The 19,396-nt window shown below is 38.1% G+C and overlaps 2 protein-coding genes across 2 annotated transcripts; both read left to right on the top strand.

The window, feature by feature from the left end:
* Window positions 1-1,680: 1,680 nt before the first annotated feature.
* fosab (v-fos FBJ murine osteosarcoma viral oncogene homolog Ab) lies at window positions 1,681-4,032 on the top strand. Its single transcript, XM_032585763.1, has 4 exons — window positions 1,681-2,002; window positions 2,331-2,558; window positions 2,665-2,772; window positions 2,885-4,032. The coding sequence occupies exons 1-4, from the start codon at window positions 1,868-1,870 to the stop codon at window positions 3,506-3,508; spliced, it is 1,095 nt and encodes a 364-aa protein (XP_032441654.1). The 5' UTR covers window positions 1,681-1,867; the 3' UTR covers window positions 3,509-4,032.
* An 8,584-nt stretch (window positions 4,033-12,616) lies between these two features.
* tmed10 (transmembrane p24 trafficking protein 10) lies at window positions 12,617-19,253 on the top strand. The gene is made up of 5 exons (XM_032585351.1): window positions 12,617-12,853; window positions 14,579-14,699; window positions 14,950-15,023; window positions 17,239-17,365; window positions 17,986-19,253. The coding sequence occupies exons 1-5, from the start codon at window positions 12,668-12,670 to the stop codon at window positions 18,105-18,107; spliced, it is 630 nt and encodes a 209-aa protein (XP_032441242.1). The 5' UTR covers window positions 12,617-12,667; the 3' UTR covers window positions 18,108-19,253.
* Window positions 19,254-19,396: the final 143 nt, after the last annotated feature.

Below are 19,396 nucleotides of genomic sequence, written 5' to 3'. Positions count from 1 at the left end.
AATAAAAACACTTTTACCAATATAAGAAAAAAAAATCTTGATAATCAGAATTGCTGACCGTTAATGTAATTCCTTCAAACCATGCATCTTGGATAGACAGTGAAACCTAAAAATTGTGTTGTCATCATTATTGCATTTCACACATTCCACTCAGCTTCTTTTGTAAACCTTCATGAGAATTCCCTATACTTTGGCTTCAGGACGAAACAGCCAGGACACTCCCAAGCAAGCCAGACTGCTTTCGTGGCAAACTACACGCATCAAACAGGGTTAGAAGTTGCCCCATGGCTACACACACCCCTTGTGAGATTGCAGAAGGTGCAAGTTCTGCCCTGGGGCTGTAGAAGAACACTTGCCCCCTCTTTTCTTTTGACACATTTGACTCTACAGAAATACATTCATACAGAGCTAGTGTGGATAAGGCATGCGTCAGTGAAATATGCTGATTGGATTATTTATGATGTGTCAAAAATGGCTGCACAATTGGGTTTTGCCAAAAAAGTGCTTTTACAAGGTACAGCTGTCAGGCCTAACAAAACATACCCTTATACCTGTGACAGGTGAAGTGCATCCTACTACCTCTTTAATATATCCCTTTGGTAAAAGGGATATATTACGGAGGAAGCAAACATTTTGTCCTAAAAGTTAGTGCGTCTAAAACAGGGGAAAAAAATGCAGAAGTGTAAAAAATTGAGCAAGTCTGACAAGTGTCCAATTGTGTTCGTAAGATGACTGGGTCAAAGCATTTCTGAAACTGCAGCTGTTGTAGGGTGTGGGGAGTGTCAATCAAAAGTGATCCAACAGACAAGCAATTACAACTTTCTAAGGCTGACTCTTGTAAGAAATGTGCCAAAAAACTTTTGCATTTGTTGCAATAGAGGACTGTATAGCCACAGACCAGATAGAGTGTCCATGTTGGTCATGCTATGTTTGATCAGTATTATCCTCTTTAACTGTTTAGTTCTATCTAAAGTCTATCAAAGTGCATAGCTTGTTGTGGCAAATATAAGGGTATGTTTTAATCTCAATATGAATAAAACACTTTACTTTTACAGATTTTCATTCCGTTACACGTGCAGCTAATAATTTAACTTTTGGCAGGTTAACTACAAAGAATTGTATGCTCTAAAATCCTACATGAGCTTTTGGAACCTTAGTAAGCTTAGTAAAGTTATAATATTTATGCATTTTGTTATAGCACAGTAAATTTTGTTTTGATGTATATTTGACTACTTGTCAAGTAGGCTGCTATATTTTCTGACCATTCTCCTACTTATTCGGTTTTCACAACAGCCTCTGTGTTTATTGTTTTACATAACGTCATGTAAAGCTCTGCCGATCTCGAGACGGTGTGTTTCCCATCAGGCACCGCCTTCATACAGGATACACCATATATGGTAAATGACGCGTCGGGGATCCCGCTCTGGAACATTCCATTTCTCTACCGAGGAGCTTTAAAGCGACCAAAACACTCGGTGTTTCTTTGTCAGCTGATAGAAAATGAAAAGATGAGTTGTAGTATTATTTTCTCTTAAAGTAAGACTAAGCCGAAGTGGTTGTTTGTCGGTGTTTTCTGTGTTGCTATGCAAACGTTTGGGTGGTTTTCTCCCGCGGTATCAAGTGACAGAGTCCCTCCTCCTGGTACGTCACTGCGATGCTCTATAAAAAGCTCCTCAACTCCAGAGTTGGCATTCAAACTTTGAGTACCAGAGCAAGGACTACAGGAAAACGAGCAACAGCAGCACTTTTAAGAGTTTCTCACAAACCTACTGAAGGGATTTTCTCCGCTCAAGTTTACATAGTCCCAAAGTAGGGTTTGCCTGGGTCGTCCGTCTTCTTTTTTCTTTTAATTGTTACTCTCGGGACGATGATGTTCACCGCTTTCAATACGGAGTGCGACTCTTCCTCACGCTGCAGCACAGCTTCCCCGTCTGGGGACAATTTGGGATACTACCCGTCACCGCCAGGATCTTATTCCAGCTTGGGATCTCCCCAGTCTCAGGTATGTCAAGTACACAATTTCATTTATTTATCTTTTCTCCTTGCGAACAGCAACTTCTGTAGAGTTTGTCCGAGCTTGATTATTACATTGATTTACTGATTCGATTGAGGGCAAAAAGTTAGTGAATAGTAGGAAGGTGATTGCGCTGCAAATAGTGCCATGCAATCTCCATTCATCCACCTGGAAACTCCATAGAGAGTGTGTAACGTCATAGCTGACATCACACAGATATTTTTAAACAGTCCAGCTTTTTATAAACTCCTGCATTGCCCCTCTCCTCCTGAACTTATACCAAATCCCCTCATGTTCTTTCCTTTATTTCTTCCAGGAATTCACTGATCTGTCAGCATCAAGTGCCTCCTTCATCCCCACCGTCACAGCTATTTCAACAAGCCCGGATCTGCAGTGGATGGTCCAGCCTTTGGTTTCCTCAGTGGCCCCCTCTCACAGGGCTCACCCATACACCTCGAGGCCCAGCCCGGCCTACCCCAGATCAGCCATGAAGTCTGCAACGACCAGACCTCACATTTCTACCAAGAGAGGCAGAGTTGAACAGGTAATTACATGATCTAATCGTGTAACTAAGGTCTTACATAATAATGAATGAGTTGAAATTGGTGTAAGAGTTGGAATCTGACTGTTTTTATTATTGTTATGCGCAGATCTCTCCTGAGGAGGAAGAGAAGAGAAGAATCCGCAGATTGAGGAACAAGCAGGCAGCAGCTAAATGCCGCAACAGGAGACGAGAGCTTACAGACACCCTGCAAGCTGTAAGTATCCCACCTGATTCACTCTCACTTATCAAAACCTATTCACCACCAGAGCTAATGACAATCCAACAGCCATCTAAGTACCACTTCCTCTATTCTTTCCCTTTGCCAGGAAACTGATAAGCTGGAGGATGAGAAGTCCACCCTGCAGAATGACATTGCCAACCTGCTGAAGGAGAAGGAAAGGCTTGAGTTCATTCTGGCGGCTCACCAGCCTATCTGCAAGATCCCTTCAGAACTGGACACAGACTTCCCCATGTCCTGCCTCTCCACTGCCGTCACTTCCACGATCACTTCCAGCCAGCCAACTTTCACCTCAGCCTCCAACTCCATCTTCTCCAGCACCAGCTCCGTCCCCTCCGCCGCCGCAGTCTCAGACAGCACTGTTAAGATGGCAGACCTGGAGGCCTCTGTTCTCGAAGAATCCCTAAACCTTCTGGAAAAGACAGAGATGGAGACGGCACGCTCGGTCCCCGAGGTCGACCTGTCCAGCACCCTCTATCCAGGCCAGGACTGGGAGCCCCTTCACACCTCGACCAGCAACAATGACTTTGAGCCCCTGTGTACGCCTGTGGTGACCTGCACCCCAGCATGCACCACCTACACGTCTTCTTTCGCCTTTACCTTCCCAGAGGCTGAGACCTTCCCCACCTGCGGCATCGCACACAGGAGAGGAAGCAACAGCAACGATCAGTCCTCTGACTCCCTCAGCTCACCAACCCTGCTGGCCCTTTAGAGACTCTTCCAAAAATGAACTTTCTTCCTAGAAGCACATTTTCTTGAATATGTGACAGATGTGCAGATTACAGGGCTATGGAGCAGACTTGTACCAGGAAGCAAATTATATTTATGATTTTATCTGCCTTTATGTATAGCTACTTGCCTATTACACCAATGTAGCAAGTTATTAAGCATGTTTCAACTAATACCACTTAGTCGTACTACAAGTTCCTTATATGATTTCATGGTGCTAGATTAAAAAGAAAGTTCATTGTTATGTACTGAGAGCAATAGTTATTATTTGACCAACTTTGTTTTTTGAAAATTAGAGTATTTGTGAACTGTTTGTGAAACTTAAAACAAAACAAAAAAAACTGGTGTTCTTTGTCTGAACCATGGTCTGAGTGGTCTATAAAACTATACTATGGAGTTTTCTGTGAAAACACTTGTCCTTTTAATTTATTAAATTTTATTTTTTTAGCGTACTGACGAATGTTGTTTGTAAGACATGTGAATAAAAAATAGAGATATTTAAATTCATTAAGTTGTCTGACTAATTTTAACTCTCAACTTTCATATTTCTATAAAACAGGCTCAGTTAAAATATAGCAACTGTTCGAAAAGCGCTCGTATAGAAATAGCTGTATTTTTCCTGCTCCTCGACCAGCTCTATTTATTGTTCCGTCTGTTGTCAAGGCTGGCGAAACGTCAGGGAGTTGACGTCAGTGCGTTCTTTCCATTTTTTTGATTTGCAAGCGGTGCGCGGTGACGTCTTACTTCCGAGCCCAAATATAGAGACCAATGTGGAGTCGCTGTTGCAATCTGTCAGCAGAGAGACTGTCCGCACAGTTTACTCAGTTTCGTACGCCTTATTTTTCCACCAAAAGACAAAAATCGTTGTCGCAGTACTCTCGCTGAAGTGAAATTGGCATGTCCACTGGAAAGGGGAAAATTACTGCACTCCTTCCGCAATCGAGGCTGCGTTGTTTCTCACATCTCTTTGAGAGACAGTAAGCTTAGAGATTGCAAGAGGATCCGAAAGAAACGTCCAAACCACAATGTATGCTGGTTTTACTTGCTGGTGTTATGATGAAAAATACAAAAATGCGCAAAAAATCCGTAGAAATATAAAAGAGGAAGAAAATTTGTACTTGGAAATGATTTAGGCTACATGTGAAACCAGTTTGAACATGATGGACAAGGCGGGTCACAGCACAGCACCTTTTAAAAAATATCTTAAAAGTTTTTGTGTTGTTGTTTTTTTTTTTACAACTGCTTGATTTATTTTTATTGACAACTTATGTCACATAGTGTAATTGAAAGCATATTTGTGTGTGGGGGTGTGTGGGTGGGTGTGTGTGTGGGTGTGTGTGTGCAAAACGCTGTAAGCTCTCAAGCCATTTTAGCTCTGGCTGCATCTTTGTGTAACATCTTGGTTTCATATGTTGCAGTATGCTACCTATGGCTGTATCTTTGGCTTGGCGTGGTTGTCTTGCTGTAGTGGAGCGTCCCAGTCTCCAAGGAATGTCCTGTACCCATCAACTATTGGCCACCGCCCTGTGTATTCAGTGCTTCTTGTGTTGAAAGAATACACAAGGACAACATATTTAGTTTTCCTTCCACTTCACAATTATGTCATTCTTTGATTTTTGTCACATAAAAATCCCAATAAAACAAAATGAAGTGTGACGAGTTTCACTTGTCAATAAGTGAAAAGCTTAAATAGGGAGGAATACTTTTGGAAGGCCCTTCATGGTTTCTGTGTTAAAGGTTTCACTGTTAATTATATAAACGTGCTTAGGATTGGTAGATATGCATCAAGTTAAATCAGACCCAAAATCTGGATGTAGTGATTGACTCAGACCTGAACATGCAGAGACACATAAAGACAATTACAAAGCCAGCCTTCTATTACCTGAAGGACATTTATATATAGGATTAAATAACTGATAGTTCATCGATTACTGTGGCAGTGTCTTCACAAGGAGACATTGTTCTGATCTGCCTGAAAATTAAGTTGGACAGCTTCAGCTGATCCAGAACGCTGCTGCTTGCATTCTCACTAAAACTAGAAAGATATAAGACATCACCCCAGTCCTAAAGTTCTTACACTGGCTCCCATGTAGCTCAGAGAATAGACTTTAAAATACTTTTGTTACTTTATAGATAACTGAATGGCTTAGCACCAAAATACATGAAAGATCTGTTGTCGTTGTACCATCAGGTCTGGTTCACTCATCGTCCCCAGAACCAAAACCAAACATGGAGAAGCAGCATTTAGTTTGCTCCTCTAATTTAAGTTCTGAATTTCTTGAAATTCAGGCTTTACTTAATAACTGGAAAATAGATTAATCCTATTTAATTCTGGATTACAACCTGTTGTTGCTTCTCTTTTCTTGTCACTGTAAAGAAATGTTTCTTTATTGTTTGTTTGCTTATTTGTTGTGACCTATTTCTATCATGTAAGGCACTTTGAGCTGCCTTGTTGCTGAAGTATGCTATACAAATAGACATGACTTAAAAAACTCTATCAATCCTCTCTATAAGTTGTTAACCCGTGAAGTATACAAAGGCATGATTAAACACAATTGTGTTAGTTAATTAATTGTAGCATTGGAAACTAGGTCTACAGACTAGATCTGAATATTAATAAAAAGTAATTTTTCTCATTTTTTTTCAGTAACTCAGTTCAACAACTTAAACTACATACATACAGATTTATGTTTCTGATCTGTTTTATTCTGTTAATTATGTTGATTTTCCACTTTTAGTTGGTGAAAACTTGACATTTAAGATTAAAATATGCCCAAACAATAAATTGTTTAAAGATATATGTGGGCTTAATGAAAAGCTTGTATAATATCAGCTTAAAGGTTGTTTTTTTAAAAGGTACTTTTAATCGGGCACATGCGCCTCATTGAGACACATATTTAACTTACGTGAATATAAATGCAAATTAATCCTGCCTGTTTTCTGACGGGAAACAGATAACTGAACATGTATTTCCTCATTTGCAGTTTTGAAAAATAATTATTTTGTGCAACATTGTTTCTCAAAAAGTTTGTCATCCAACCTTTCTCATCCCTACTTGTAATTTTACCTCGCTGCTCTTCTCATCTTTACATCCGCATGTACAAAATGTTTCAGTGAGGGATTGCCCAATGGAGCTTTCTCAGGAAATGCGTAGTGCGTGAATGCGCTCATGTGTGTGTGTGTGTGTGTTAGGGAAAACTACTGTCGCACAATAAGTAACTAACTCTGACGTTTGAACCGTGCCTGTACTGCGGTCACACCCTTTTTATGCAACACAATACAAGATACAAAACATGCTGTTCTCTTATCGTGCATACCTTGAAGCCGGATCTTAGCATAACCTGAGAAGGAGTCTAAAATTTGCAAAGCAAAACTTTTTCTTTATGCATGGAGAACACTTGTAAGAAAGCTTTTAGTAAACCTGTGTTTTGACAGAACTTCCTGTTTCACTAGCCTTGTGCTCTTGCACAACAGCCCGATTCTGGCTGAATCTGTATTCTTTTACATTGAAGCAGCACCTCCTTTTCCTCAGCTCTATGTGCGACCATGCAGCGCCACATAACTCTATTAATATCCCTTCTGCCAGGCGGGGGGATACGGGGGTCGCAGCAGAAATAGCAGGTGCCTTTTGCTTCTTTTAACATCAGCATCAACAGCAGTAAAATTAGACCACTGTGACGCCAACCTGCGTCGGTGCTTCAGCCCAGGGGAGGATCCAGGCAGTGCATAATAGAGAAAGGGAGAGGAGGAAAGCAGTACGCACCAAGGCAAGGCTGGAGGAGGAAAAATGATGTATATATGAGGATAGCAGGGAGGGAGACAGACAGAGATCCCTGCCTCTGTGAGAGTGGTGATGATGAAACAGCTGAGTTCACCTACGTACCAAGATGACAAAAGCTCATTTAGGCTTGGCTTTGTATTAAGAAGGATCAGCCCCCAAGTAACTTAATTTTTCAGAGACATGTCAGAATGGTGTCTAAAAATGTGAATATATCAGACTTGTGATTGCTATCCAGCCCTGCATTTTTTACTTCAGTCAGCTCTTGTAGAGAGTAATCAATCTTCATATGAGACATGTTGAAATTCCTTAACAGGACAAGTTGATCTGATGCAGTGGAGATAAAGTCCCTTGCTAAAAGTGTGTTTTGTTTAGCTCCATCTATTTTCCCACCAACACTAACCTGCTGAAAAGCATCTCCACATTATAGTGCTGAAACCACTCTCAAAACCTTCCATCGTTTTTGGTTTTTTTTTGTCCACATCACAATTAACCTTTTGTACTGTTCACCACATATCATCACAATAAAGCAGAGTGAAGTCTGTTGTTAGAACAAAATGTGAAAGAGTTTCATTGAACACTCTTGCAAGGCGGCATATTCCACCGGGTCACCTGAGTTAATGTGTGACTAATTCGCTTTCTGATTTGCTCTAGACTTGAGTTCAAACCATTTGTCTGTGTTTTATTTGTAATAACGTGCCGTGTGACAGCAGCCGGTTGAAGGGTGTGTACTAACTTGCGTCAGAAGGAATGCACTTTTAAGGAAGTAGTCCAACTGACATGCAATCATGACACAAAGCCAAGAGGACAATAAAAAGGTGAATAAATCATAGAAGTTCCGTCTCACATAAACAAAATGCATATGTAAACCGCAATAAATGTGTTCAAACGTTTTTTGCTTGAAATTCCACAAAAAGGGTTTTCACATTTTATCAAGTTACAATCATAATCTTCGATGTCATTTATTGGGATTTTATGTGACAAACCAACACAAAAGTTGTGTTGGTTTGCACAACATCATAACTGCGAAGCGGAGGTGCAACCCGATTTCCAAAACATTTTACGACTGAAAATCAGAAAAGTAAATGTGCATCTCTAATTCACCCCCATCAAATTAATCAAATTAGGGAGTATATGTGATTGAATCTCAGTAGACATACTGCTGTTCTGTAAAGGTTTTAGAGGTTAGTTACAGGACATTAGTGGACAGCAGCATGAAGAACAAAGAAGACAGCAGAAAAAGAAGCTCAGGTAAAATGTTGTGGAGAAGCTTGATTAGATTACAAAACAACACCCTAAACTTTGAGCATTTAACAAATCATTACATGATTTGAAAATATGAAGATGCGAGGAATCAAGTCAAACAAACACTGACAGCTTCACTTTAACACGTTATAGCTATTTTGTAAAGATCAGTGGCCAAAATGTTGTCTGTAGGTGTGCAAAGCTGGAAGAAACATGTTATAATACTGACACCTGTTAATTGAAAGGCAGTTCTGCAATCTGCAAAGCCAAGCGGGCGTGAATACAAATTCCTGTCACATTTTTCAGATTTGTGAGAACAGTAAGCGCAGACTCATTACAAAGCACACTGCTTTTGGGTGTAATTTGAGAAAATGTGAAATTGTTCTTGGAGCATGATGATGGCCAATTGCTCTAAATTTTAAATATTTTATGAATTGTATTTCCAGTCTAAAATCCCCACAGCCCAGTGAAGTGTGTGCCGTGTGCTATTCTTAGAGGTTATTTGACGCACTAAGCAGCAATACTGGAGGGATTTCTCTACCCAATAATTACTGTTCACCTATAGTGCCAGACTCCCCTCTCGGCAGCATGTCCTCGTCGCGTCTCATGGGATCAGTAACGAGGATGTTTCCCTGGAAACTGGACAGCTATAGGGTGCACAATTGTGTAATCCCTGAGCTGCTGACAGAAAAATAATGGCTTTTGGGATTTTCAAAATATCCCAGCAAACGCTGCTTACGATGCCTCCATTTCTTCAGGCTGGACTACATATTATGCAATCATAAAAAAAAGAAAACATGTTGCAATAAAACTATTGTGTGATCATTAACATCATTTTGAGTGTTTTGGACACTCAAAAAGTACGAGCTATCCTCTTAACGTTGTTGTTATTCAGCAGAATAAATCAAAACCGTTGATCGATTGACTGTGGTTCTCGCTGCCTCGAAATGATGTGTTTGCACAAGTCTTCCCACACACTGCCACTCAATATTAGTCTCAGGAAATGGCCATTCAGACACACTGGGAAGCCCAGACTGAGAATGCTCTGTGGTTTATGTAAGGCTCTCACTAGAATTTTGCTGGAAATTATTGTTTCCTCAGAGGAATCCCACAGACGTATAAGAAATTTTTAAAACAATAGCTTCTAGTACATGTTAACATGTTGCTCCAATCGATTATTCTGTAGAAATGCTTCATGTTTTAACTAGTAAGACTGCAAATCTTACCAGGAGGAATCAAATGGGTCATAGAGCTTCAGTAACTATTTTCACAATTTTCTGCAGCTCTCCAGTAACCTGCTTGAACCTGATATTGGATTGCAACACTTTGAGAGTGTTCAGGCATGTGAGCCTCACACTGTTACATACCGCAGGCAGTGACAATACAGTCTGATCACTGACGTACAATTTAGTCAGCAGCACACACAATTAATTGTGACTTATGTCTTTAGGTCAATGGTAAAAATCCTACAAAAAAAGAGGAAAATCTAATTAGACAGCTTCACCACTAAATTTGCAGTTTTCGATTGTTGTAATCTGTAAATGAAATTCAGTAATGTAGTAGCAGGAAATTGTAATTAAACAAAAAATAATAAATACTACTCAATATAATTACATACAACTAAACACATTTAAGCTCTTTGTCTTGTCTTATGCATGGTGATCTTTGTGAAAAAGGAAAGACAGTAAGATTTTCTAAATTTGATTTTGTGAATAGGTACAGTCAAGGAACCAAATATATTTACATTTTAAATAAGGATTTCAAGAAAAATCTATAACTAATAATAATTGTACTCCAGAATTACAAGTTTTATTATTCACATTGAGATCTTCTCACTAATTATTTGATTAAGTAAAGTAGCTGCACTGATTCTACTACTGCTATGATTAAAGGGAATTCATAGCATGAGAGAATAAAAAATATTCCACCAGAACTGTGGGAAGTGCCCTGCTTGGGTCAGACTGGGCTTTTTACCGTCATGGAGCCCCTCAGACTCCACCAGCTGGATGGTTAGTTGCCTTTGGTTCTGCCTTCCACAGATTTAATCATTAGAGAAACACAATAAGCAACCATGCTGTCCTTATACTGTTATTGGACATTTTCTCCCAGCTTTATGTGTTATTACGGAGCAAAACTGGACACAAAAGAGAAAAAATAGATTAATATAAGTAATTTATATTAATCTTATATATGCTTATTTAGTCACTAGTGACTAACAAGTCAGTAGTGATGCTATGGCTTAGAAGAAAAATTTTATTCTTGCCCATCTTTACACTAAATTGATAAATATGTATATGTGTGATAAATGTTTTCAGATGATTTTGTGCACCAATCCATCTAACAGATGTGTAAGTTCTGCAGTGGTTTGGTGATTGCAACCAATTTGCATTGTGTCAAAACATAGATGCATGTAAGACTTGCAGGACAGAGTGTCTTGAGGACCGTAGGTGGGGAAATGCTGTATTACAGGGTGTGTTCAGAGGCAACAGTCTTTCTTCAAGAGCAAAGCACCCAATGTCTGTATGTAGAGTCATATTCAATAAATTACAATATAAGTCCTAATGAGTCTTGATTCTCAGATTAAAAGTACCTTTTGAAAAAGTAATCTTTAATCAATTATTAAACATATCTTTCCTAAAAAACCCAACATTTATTTATTTTTTTTTTTTTTTAGAAATAATGTGTTTTACTTTTCTTGGGTGTAAGATAATGGATGGATGAATGGATAATGTGTGTTATTGGTTTGATGCAATATTCTGATGTTAGTTGTGAGAAATCATAACAGAAATAAAGGCTGCCCAATATCCATCTGTGTGTAATTAATCTATAAAATCTGCTCCATTTAGTGATTAAATTTTTACAATAAGCAGGCTTTTCAATAATATTCTAATTCATTGAATGGGTTTGAATAAGTGGAATGCCGTGGGAACAGGACGTTCAGATGATTTTGAACCCATGCAACAGGTAAGCAAAAGTGGAATTTGATTGCAAAATAAAGAACATGAGGTGTGAAGACAGATGCGGACTAAAGCAATCCGAACATGTAATTCATACAGTTCCAGCTTACCTAAGATTTTTAAATGGTTCTGAATTTGTAACGCTTCCTGTTGTAGTTGTAAGAAAACGTTTTGGCATCAGCCATTTAACATTTAATATCAGGCTCATTAAATTTTCTAAGATAAACAGCAATAAAAAGTTAAACAACCGAGATAATGAAAAACACAAGTGGCTCATATACACTAGCTAAAGTTTCAACTCCTGTTTTTTGGCAAACAATAGTTAGTGAATTCATCAGTGGGTGCAATTCTTGCTCAGTCTCTTTCTCACTATTGAAACATGAACACTCATCAAAGTTGAGGTCTGCAATTCTTTGACGTACTATGGTGCATTTTTGGAGTAGTTTCAGTAGCCTGGAAACTCCTATGGAGGTTCACCACTGTTCAACAATGTTCCATTGTTGTAAACTGCTCCGACAGGGGTTCAAAGGTCCAAAGTCTTACAAATGGCTATGTAACCCTTTCCAGACTGATAGATGTAATTTTTGAGAGATTTCGACCTACTTCAGAATGGTTCCATTCAACAAAATTATTGATTCTAGGTTGGGCAGTAATAATACCTGTGTGTTGCCACAGAAATTGAGCCTGTTTGAAGTGGAAATCTTCCATGATCATTCTTCAGATGTTTCGTCATAGCTTAAGATATTTTTTCTTCTCATAGCTCGTACTGTACATAGTTCTTATCTATGTAAGTGTAACACACACATTCTCTCTCTTTCTTCCTTATGAATAGGTGAATGACTGAATGTAGTGCAAAGTGCAGAGTCCTTAGATTTAATAAAGTGCTAAACAAATGCAGGACATGAGTGAGACTCTCTTACCAACTTCACAAGCTCTTTCACTTTTATTTTAAGGTACATTTAGTACCAATATATGTTAATCTCTGGGATAAAGACCGAGTATCCTTACTTAAGACTCTGTTCATCTCTCATCTAAAAACATTTTATAGCAGTTCTCCCTCCAGGTCAGCGGGGGCGCTGCTGCGCCCAGCGAGGCCGACTATGCGAGCCGGAGCTCGGTGTAAAGCTGGTTGGTTGGCACGGGCTGGTTGGTTGGTCGGTTCATGGTAGCCATGGCTCGATTTGCTGCGCTACTGCTGCTACCGGTTCTCATCGAATCCGTCGTTTCAATTTCTTTCTTTTTACCGGTCAACTCTAGAAAATGCTTACGAGAGGAGATCCATAAAGACGTCCTGGTTACGGGGGAGTATGAAATCGGCGAGCAGACGAACACCAAAACTAACCTGAAGGTGAGCACATACTGGGGGCCGTTGACGCCAAAACACAGTTTACATTAAGGCAAAATGGCTTTAATTGTTATATATCAGTAGCAAAGAGAAGTAGCTGTGAGACAAGGGGATAGTTTATTCTTGTAAGTTTAGTTTGAAGGGTTGAAGGACTTTAGTCAGTGACAACTGTTGTTAGCAATGCTGCTAAGGTAGGCCCGAAAAAACTCGTCTTCCTGGTTTTACAGTCAGCTAGCTAGCTAGGTAGCTAATGCTCTATCAATGTTTTTTCACTTATTGGTTTTGATATAATTTGCTTGTTGCATAAACTCTGATTACTTTGACGCCAGCCGTAAAACCCATCAGTGTTTGCGCTGCATTATTTAGTTATATTGACAATATTTATGTAGGTGTCATAGTCTCTGCTGTGTAGCTGTTACACGTCACTCTTACAGACTGCTCAGACACATACACGTCAGATTTAGTTTGTATGTAATATTCACATGAACCCGGCCTGGGGAAATTTTTTATTTATATTGATGGCCCATAATGGCGTCTGCATACTTTTTTATGTTTTCTAAATTCTAAAAATATATTTTAAAAGTTAACAGCTGTCAAGTTTCGGATTTGTATGCTGTAAAACAAAAAAATTACGGATGATATTCTCAAGTCTATTTTATTTTCCCATCTATTGTCATCATAGCGGAAAGTAAAAAGTTTTTGTTTTTTCAGTCTGGAAACATACACGCAAATGGGATATTCTGGGAGGTACTTTATGAATTTAGTAAAAGACATATTTGGGTCATCAGCTTTAATACATAATTTGGAATAATCCTTAATTTTCTGCTTTGATTCTGAAAAACCTTTCTCCACATTTTTTATTTGATTGTTTCTTCATGTTGTTAATGAACACGTTTAAACGGAATGCTTTTTTATGTATTACAATTTGTGCTCACAATAATGCATTTGGTGTGCCAGATGGTGGTTTGCAAACCATTTCAAGTGTCACATTACGGTATGACCCATTCAAATCCACCGTCGAAGGGGCAGCAGACTGACACGTCAAATATGTGACTGCAACAAAGTTAACAGCTGGTTGCTTCCAAAGTTGAAAAAGTCTTAAATACTTGTTAAAGTTAGAATCTTCTGAATATGATAAATTTCAGACTATTTATTAGCAAGAATGTGTGCTCCTGTAGTTTGTATTTCAATACAGATGATTTAATATTGATTTTATTAGTGGTGAGTGAGGTGAACTTAGATTGCACTGGCAGGTTGTCTCTGACCTCTTCCCGTTGACGAAAGTGTTGCTCTTATCCTATCAGCAACAGAAGATGTTAAAAACACTAACAAAAGTTAAAGGCTGCAAAATACATAATAAATTGTTGAGCGTTCTGAACGTTGTTAGACAACCTAAAAGAGTCACACAGTTCTGTTAAACTGCAACCTTTTATCAAATTAAAAATGTATATTTAGAATTTGTTTGTCACTGTACACAGGTACAGTGAGATTAAAGTCGGCGACAACAGTGCAAACAATCTAGACAATATATACAATATAAACATGAATATGGTGACATTTATATTATTTACAATATTAAATCAGGTAAATTTATATATACATACACATATAACCACCATAGTTGTTTTTTTTATGGAAAATAATTTTAAAAGGATTTTTCAAACTACTCCAAAAATGTTGGCTATGTTCTGCCAGAAGGTCTAAATGTATGTCGTTGTAACTTTGTAGATCACTGACTCTTCCAGCCACACTCTTTACTCGAAGGAAGATGCAACAAAAGGAAAGTTTGCCTTCACCACAGAGGACTATGACATGTTTGAGGTTTGCTTTGAAAGCAAATCACCCATGGGTAAGCAAAATCGTACAGCAATTAAAGTAATCAGAGGAATCTAATCAAAATACAGTCTTATATTTGATTATATTGTGAATCTCATATTATTCGTAATAATCTGGAGACATTTTTGACGTATTTGAATCCTCAAAAGTTCTGATAAATATAACTCTTTTTTTTTTTTTTAGTTTACTGTTACAGAATGTTAATTGTCCTTTGCAAAATAAGCAATCACAATGTTTAATTTCAATTCTGTGAAAATCCACAGGAACAGGGAGAGTGCCTGACCAGCTGGTCAATCTGGACATGAAGCATGGTGTCGAGGCCAAAAACTACGAAGAGGTAAAGTGTCAGGAGACTGAAATCTGTGCTTCCTGATGTCAAATAAACCCGATCCAAATTGTAGATAAGATGTCTTGCTCCCAATACTCTTACAGCTGGGATTTTTACTCCCAAATATGTTTGAAATATGCCAGCGTGAATATTTCTACTCGGATTTTTATGCTGTGTTCAACTATCATTTAATCAAGTTAGTTGAGTTAAAAAAATAATAGAAAGACGGAGGCGTTTTGAAATGAGTGTAAAAGTTAGTTTGCTTTCTTTGTACTTTGTACAAACAGTAGTGTGGGTGTCTTTTGTCAACATTGTGAAAATGGCATTTTTAAGAAACAGTAAGTAAAAATTAAAATTGTGCCATGCCAAAAATAATGAATACGGACTTTATATAAAAGTGTGAATCTGCTGTAGGGTCCTCTGTTATAGGATCCGTCTGCGTCAGGTGATTTTTTTTTTTTAATGGATTCAAAAAGGAAAAAACACATTGCTTGTAGCTGAGAATCGCCTTTCTCTGCCCACACATGTTGTGCAAATATTACATACTGTTCAGCGGAACGGCGCGTCGGTGGATATTCACAGTTGAACTTGAAGAGGGCATTCCTGTCTGTTAGAGAAAGGGCGGAGCTGGCTTTACGCATGTATTAACTTACATAATACTTGAATAAATTTGCAACCTGTTCAGAAGAGGGTGTACTTGAAAGAGAAAAAAAATGTCGTTACACAATGCTGTCTGTTTAGCAGACACAATCTGTGCTGTGAAACTTTTTTTTCCCTTTTCCTCCTGATTATCAACTCTGCTTTCTGACTGCGCAAGATTTCATTGATTTCAAAGACTGTGTTTGACTAATTTAGCTCATTAAGGCGGGGATAAAGGGGTTTTACATCTCTTGTATGTTTAAACTGGCAGCATGACCATGTTCATTCTTTTAGAAACGGACATGGTTAAACTTATGTCTTTAGTCAGGTGAATAAAATGTTTGCCCTGCCAGATCTGATAAGCTATTGATCTTTTCATGTAACTTGGATCAAGTCTTCCGGAAAGGGAAATGCTACGTAACCATTTTGCCCTTTTATAACTCAGGAACTTTATTAAGATTTTCCTCAAACTTTGCACCCAACAGTAACTTCAGTGCCCATCACTCAGCCAAGCACGGAGCGATCTGATGCAGGTCATCGTAATGTTTGAACACAACGTTGGTAATTTTTGTTTACCGAACTGAGTGTCTGAATGAGCTATTCCTTTCTCCAAAGCAACAAATATTTAATGTTTCATGATAACCCACGTGTGTATCAGCACAGAGTGTGGGAGCCTTCCTGGAATGTTTTGCAAGATTTGTTGACTTATGATGATATCTGCGTATACAAGTATGATTTTCCACAAACATTTCCGGTCAGTTTTCCCCTGAACTCTGCTCTGATAAATCTGTTATAATAGCTGTTTCAATCATTTACCAAAGCTAACTGGTAGAATAAAGGTTTTAATCTGTCGTGAAGCATATAGTTCATACAAGTAGGGAGTCCAAGATTAGAATCTTTGATTCCTCAAGATTTGATATCTGAATTTTAAGGATTTTACTTTAAACCATCCAGGGTTAGTTTTGTCTGCCATCAAATTGTGCTCAGTAATCCCTCAGATGAATGGGAAGGGAAGGAAAGTCCATATATAGTCCAAATAAAGGTTTTGTGCCACTCCTCAATTTATTGCCTTGCTTCCGAGGAATCGAGACGTTCTTATCATATTCTCAAGTGAGCTTGAGCAATAATTATTACCGTGTCTTTATTGTGGCTATTGTAGATGTTTCTAACAGGAAGAGAAAGGCACACAACCCCATCAAATTAAGTTGAAAGTATATATAATTCACATCTATTAAGGGATCTAACTTGAGTTAGTTTTATAATTAATGTAGGTTTTATGTTTGAAATTTGAATATTAGTCTTTAATTTTCTAAACCTTTCAGAACTGCTGTTTTGTTCATGATCAAAATCTCCCTTTTCAGGCACGGTTTCAATAATGTTGGTGTTCAAATCAAATCAAATAAGTGAAAGGGAAAGCCTGGCAAATATTTGCCCCATTTGTGATTTTTAGCTCAAGAGTGACACCTGCTGGGCTGAGCATTCAACAATTTCAAATGTTTTTTGTTCCACTTTATTTTGGAATGCCAGCATTTTATTTAGAGGTTTTATAAGCTTTCTGTTTCTCTTTTTTTTTTTGTCCCTCCAGATTGCAAAGGTGGAAAAACTGAAGCCTCTGGAGGTTGAGCTCAGGCGACTGGAAGATCTGTCTGAGTCCATCGTCAATGACTTTGCTTACATGAAGAAGAGAGAAGAGGAAATGCGGGATACCAACGGTACGCCAACACAGTACTTACACAGATTCGTACTTTTGCATAATATGTAAAATGAACATGTGTATTATGTACAGGTGTCTATAAGCTGATGGCTTTTCTTCCTCTGAAAGTGGCTCTTCATAATCTAGGACAATAATTATGTGAAAAAGACAAATTTTTTTAGAATAAAGGAAGTTTTTAAAACTTCTCATCATAGACCTTTTCTAGCAGATTGAGCCTATTGGTTTTTTAAGTCAATTACTTCATAATTAGTTTGTGATTTAGTTGTTTTGAAGTTGACTGACTGCTTTTCTACAAGAATGAAAAGGATTGAGAGGAGTGGATTCTTAATAGTAAACTTATTTTTCTTTAATCTAAAAATAGAAATACAATTAATCAATTTTCACAATAAAACTTAAGTTTAACGCAGTGTGTATTTGTGAAACTGAATCCCTTTTTGGAAATGTTTAAGAAAGTTTTGTGCCTTTAGACAAATGTTATTTTATTGGGCAGGAATTGCCCTTTGAACTGAAAAGGCTGCTGACGCCTAATCTAAAAGCAAGATGGTTTTTAATTCATTGCAGGGATAGCAAGAATTTCTTACTGTCCAATAATACTAGCATTTTTCTTTATTTCTCCAGAGTCTACAAACACACGCGTACTGTACTTCAGTATATTCTCCATGTGTTGTCTCATCGGCCTGGCCACGTGGCAGGTCTTCTACCTGCGGCGCTTCTTCAAGGCAAAGAAGCTGATCGAGTAGATCGACTCATCCGGCTTCTTCCCTTGAGGGACGCTGCCTCCCAGTCAGCAAACACATCCCAGCATCCACCCTCCTTGGACTAGCTTCAACAAAACAAGCTGGGTTTAAGGGGCTCAACATCTAGTTTTCAAAGCTCTGAGAGTATCCATGTTTCCAGGAAAATAAGATTTACCTGCTTGTTTAGTAGTTGGAAACATGAAAACCCTGTAGGGAGAAATGCTTTGTCAAACATGGGAGAGAGAGATTTCTTTCTACACTGTTTTGAATGTTACAGCTTACTGAATAAGATGGGGTTATTTTTTTTCAATCAACCCTTTGAAAAGTTGGTTTCTTTATTTCTGAGCTCCGTTTGAGTGGATGTGCCACAAGTGAATGTCTGTCCTTCTGTTATTGTACACATTATTTACAAGACCACATAAACTAAACATCTTTTTATTAAGTGAAGGCTTTAAGAAACATGGTGTGTTGTTCCTTTAAGACAATTGGTACCACTGAACTTCTGTGTTGTCACTTATATGTTCAGTAGCTAAATTTAACTGTCTTTAGTTTGTTTTCATATTGTAATTGCCACCTAGTTGCTTCTACTGGTATCTTTTTATTTTGCAGGGCGGAGTTGAGTTTTCAGATTAATGTTCTCAATTATAAATTCTCTTTAAATTTTCTCATGTTCAGGTGTTCTTTTGTTTTTGAACATCCATTAAAAGTATCGAGGAACTAATATTCTTACATTCAAGCAATTCCTCTTTCCCCTCTTCAATGTATTTATGCAATCTTTCTTGTCGAAATGCAGTCGTTTTCGACTGTGACAAGAATTGAACAATTATCCAAACGTGCACCCTTTTGCTTTAAACAGGCAACTCCAAGTTACAGCATATCACCTCCCAGTACCAGAACCTGCTGATCCATCCAGTGTTCCTATTTTCATTCAAATGTTTGAGGCCGGGGTCATGTGAATATGGGTGGTTTCAGATATTAGTGTTTGTTTTTTTTTGGTTTTTCTTTTGACAGAAAATGTTGAGGGCTGTCCTGGTACATTTTTAACAATGAACATGCGCATGGAGCGCAGTCAATTTTTATGTTGACTGGTAAATTTTGTAAATTTGTGTTGGGCTTTTATTCAATAAAATATTGGATGGATTTACATGAGTTATTTTGTAGTGTAATCTATATTTTTGAGGGGGAAAAATATACATTTTTGTTACAGAAAGTGGTTTAGGGTTACAAACAAAAATATATATATAATGCAGATATTCTTAAAACATGTTTCTTTCAAGATGCAAACTTTAAGT

This window comes from Xiphophorus hellerii, chromosome 15, assembly GCF_003331165.1.
Source record: "Xiphophorus hellerii strain 12219 chromosome 15, Xiphophorus_hellerii-4.1, whole genome shotgun sequence".
In the NCBI taxonomy this organism is placed as follows: Eukaryota; Metazoa; Chordata; class Actinopteri; order Cyprinodontiformes; family Poeciliidae; genus Xiphophorus; species Xiphophorus hellerii.
Note: the sequence above shows the minus strand (reverse complement) of the source record. Positions and strands in the feature narration are given on the sequence as shown.

Coding starts and splice junctions, on each gene's coding strand:
- fosab (XM_032585763.1), top strand. CDS start 1,868: ATGATGTTCACCGCTTTCAATACGGAGTGCGACTCTTCCTCACGCTGC. Junction 2,559..2,664: donor AGAGAGGCAGAGTTGAACAG/GTAATTACATGA, acceptor TGTTATGCGCAG/ATCTCTCCTGAGGAGGAAGA. Junction 2,773..2,884: donor TTACAGACACCCTGCAAGCT/GTAAGTATCCCA, acceptor TCCCTTTGCCAG/GAAACTGATAAGCTGGAGGA.
- tmed10 (XM_032585351.1), top strand. CDS start 12,668: ATGGTAGCCATGGCTCGATTTGCTGCGCTACTGCTGCTACCGGTTCTC. Junction 12,854..14,578: donor ACACCAAAACTAACCTGAAG/GTGAGCACATAC, acceptor GTAACTTTGTAG/ATCACTGACTCTTCCAGCCA. Junction 14,700..14,949: donor TGAAAGCAAATCACCCATGG/GTAAGCAAAATC, acceptor GAAAATCCACAG/GAACAGGGAGAGTGCCTGAC.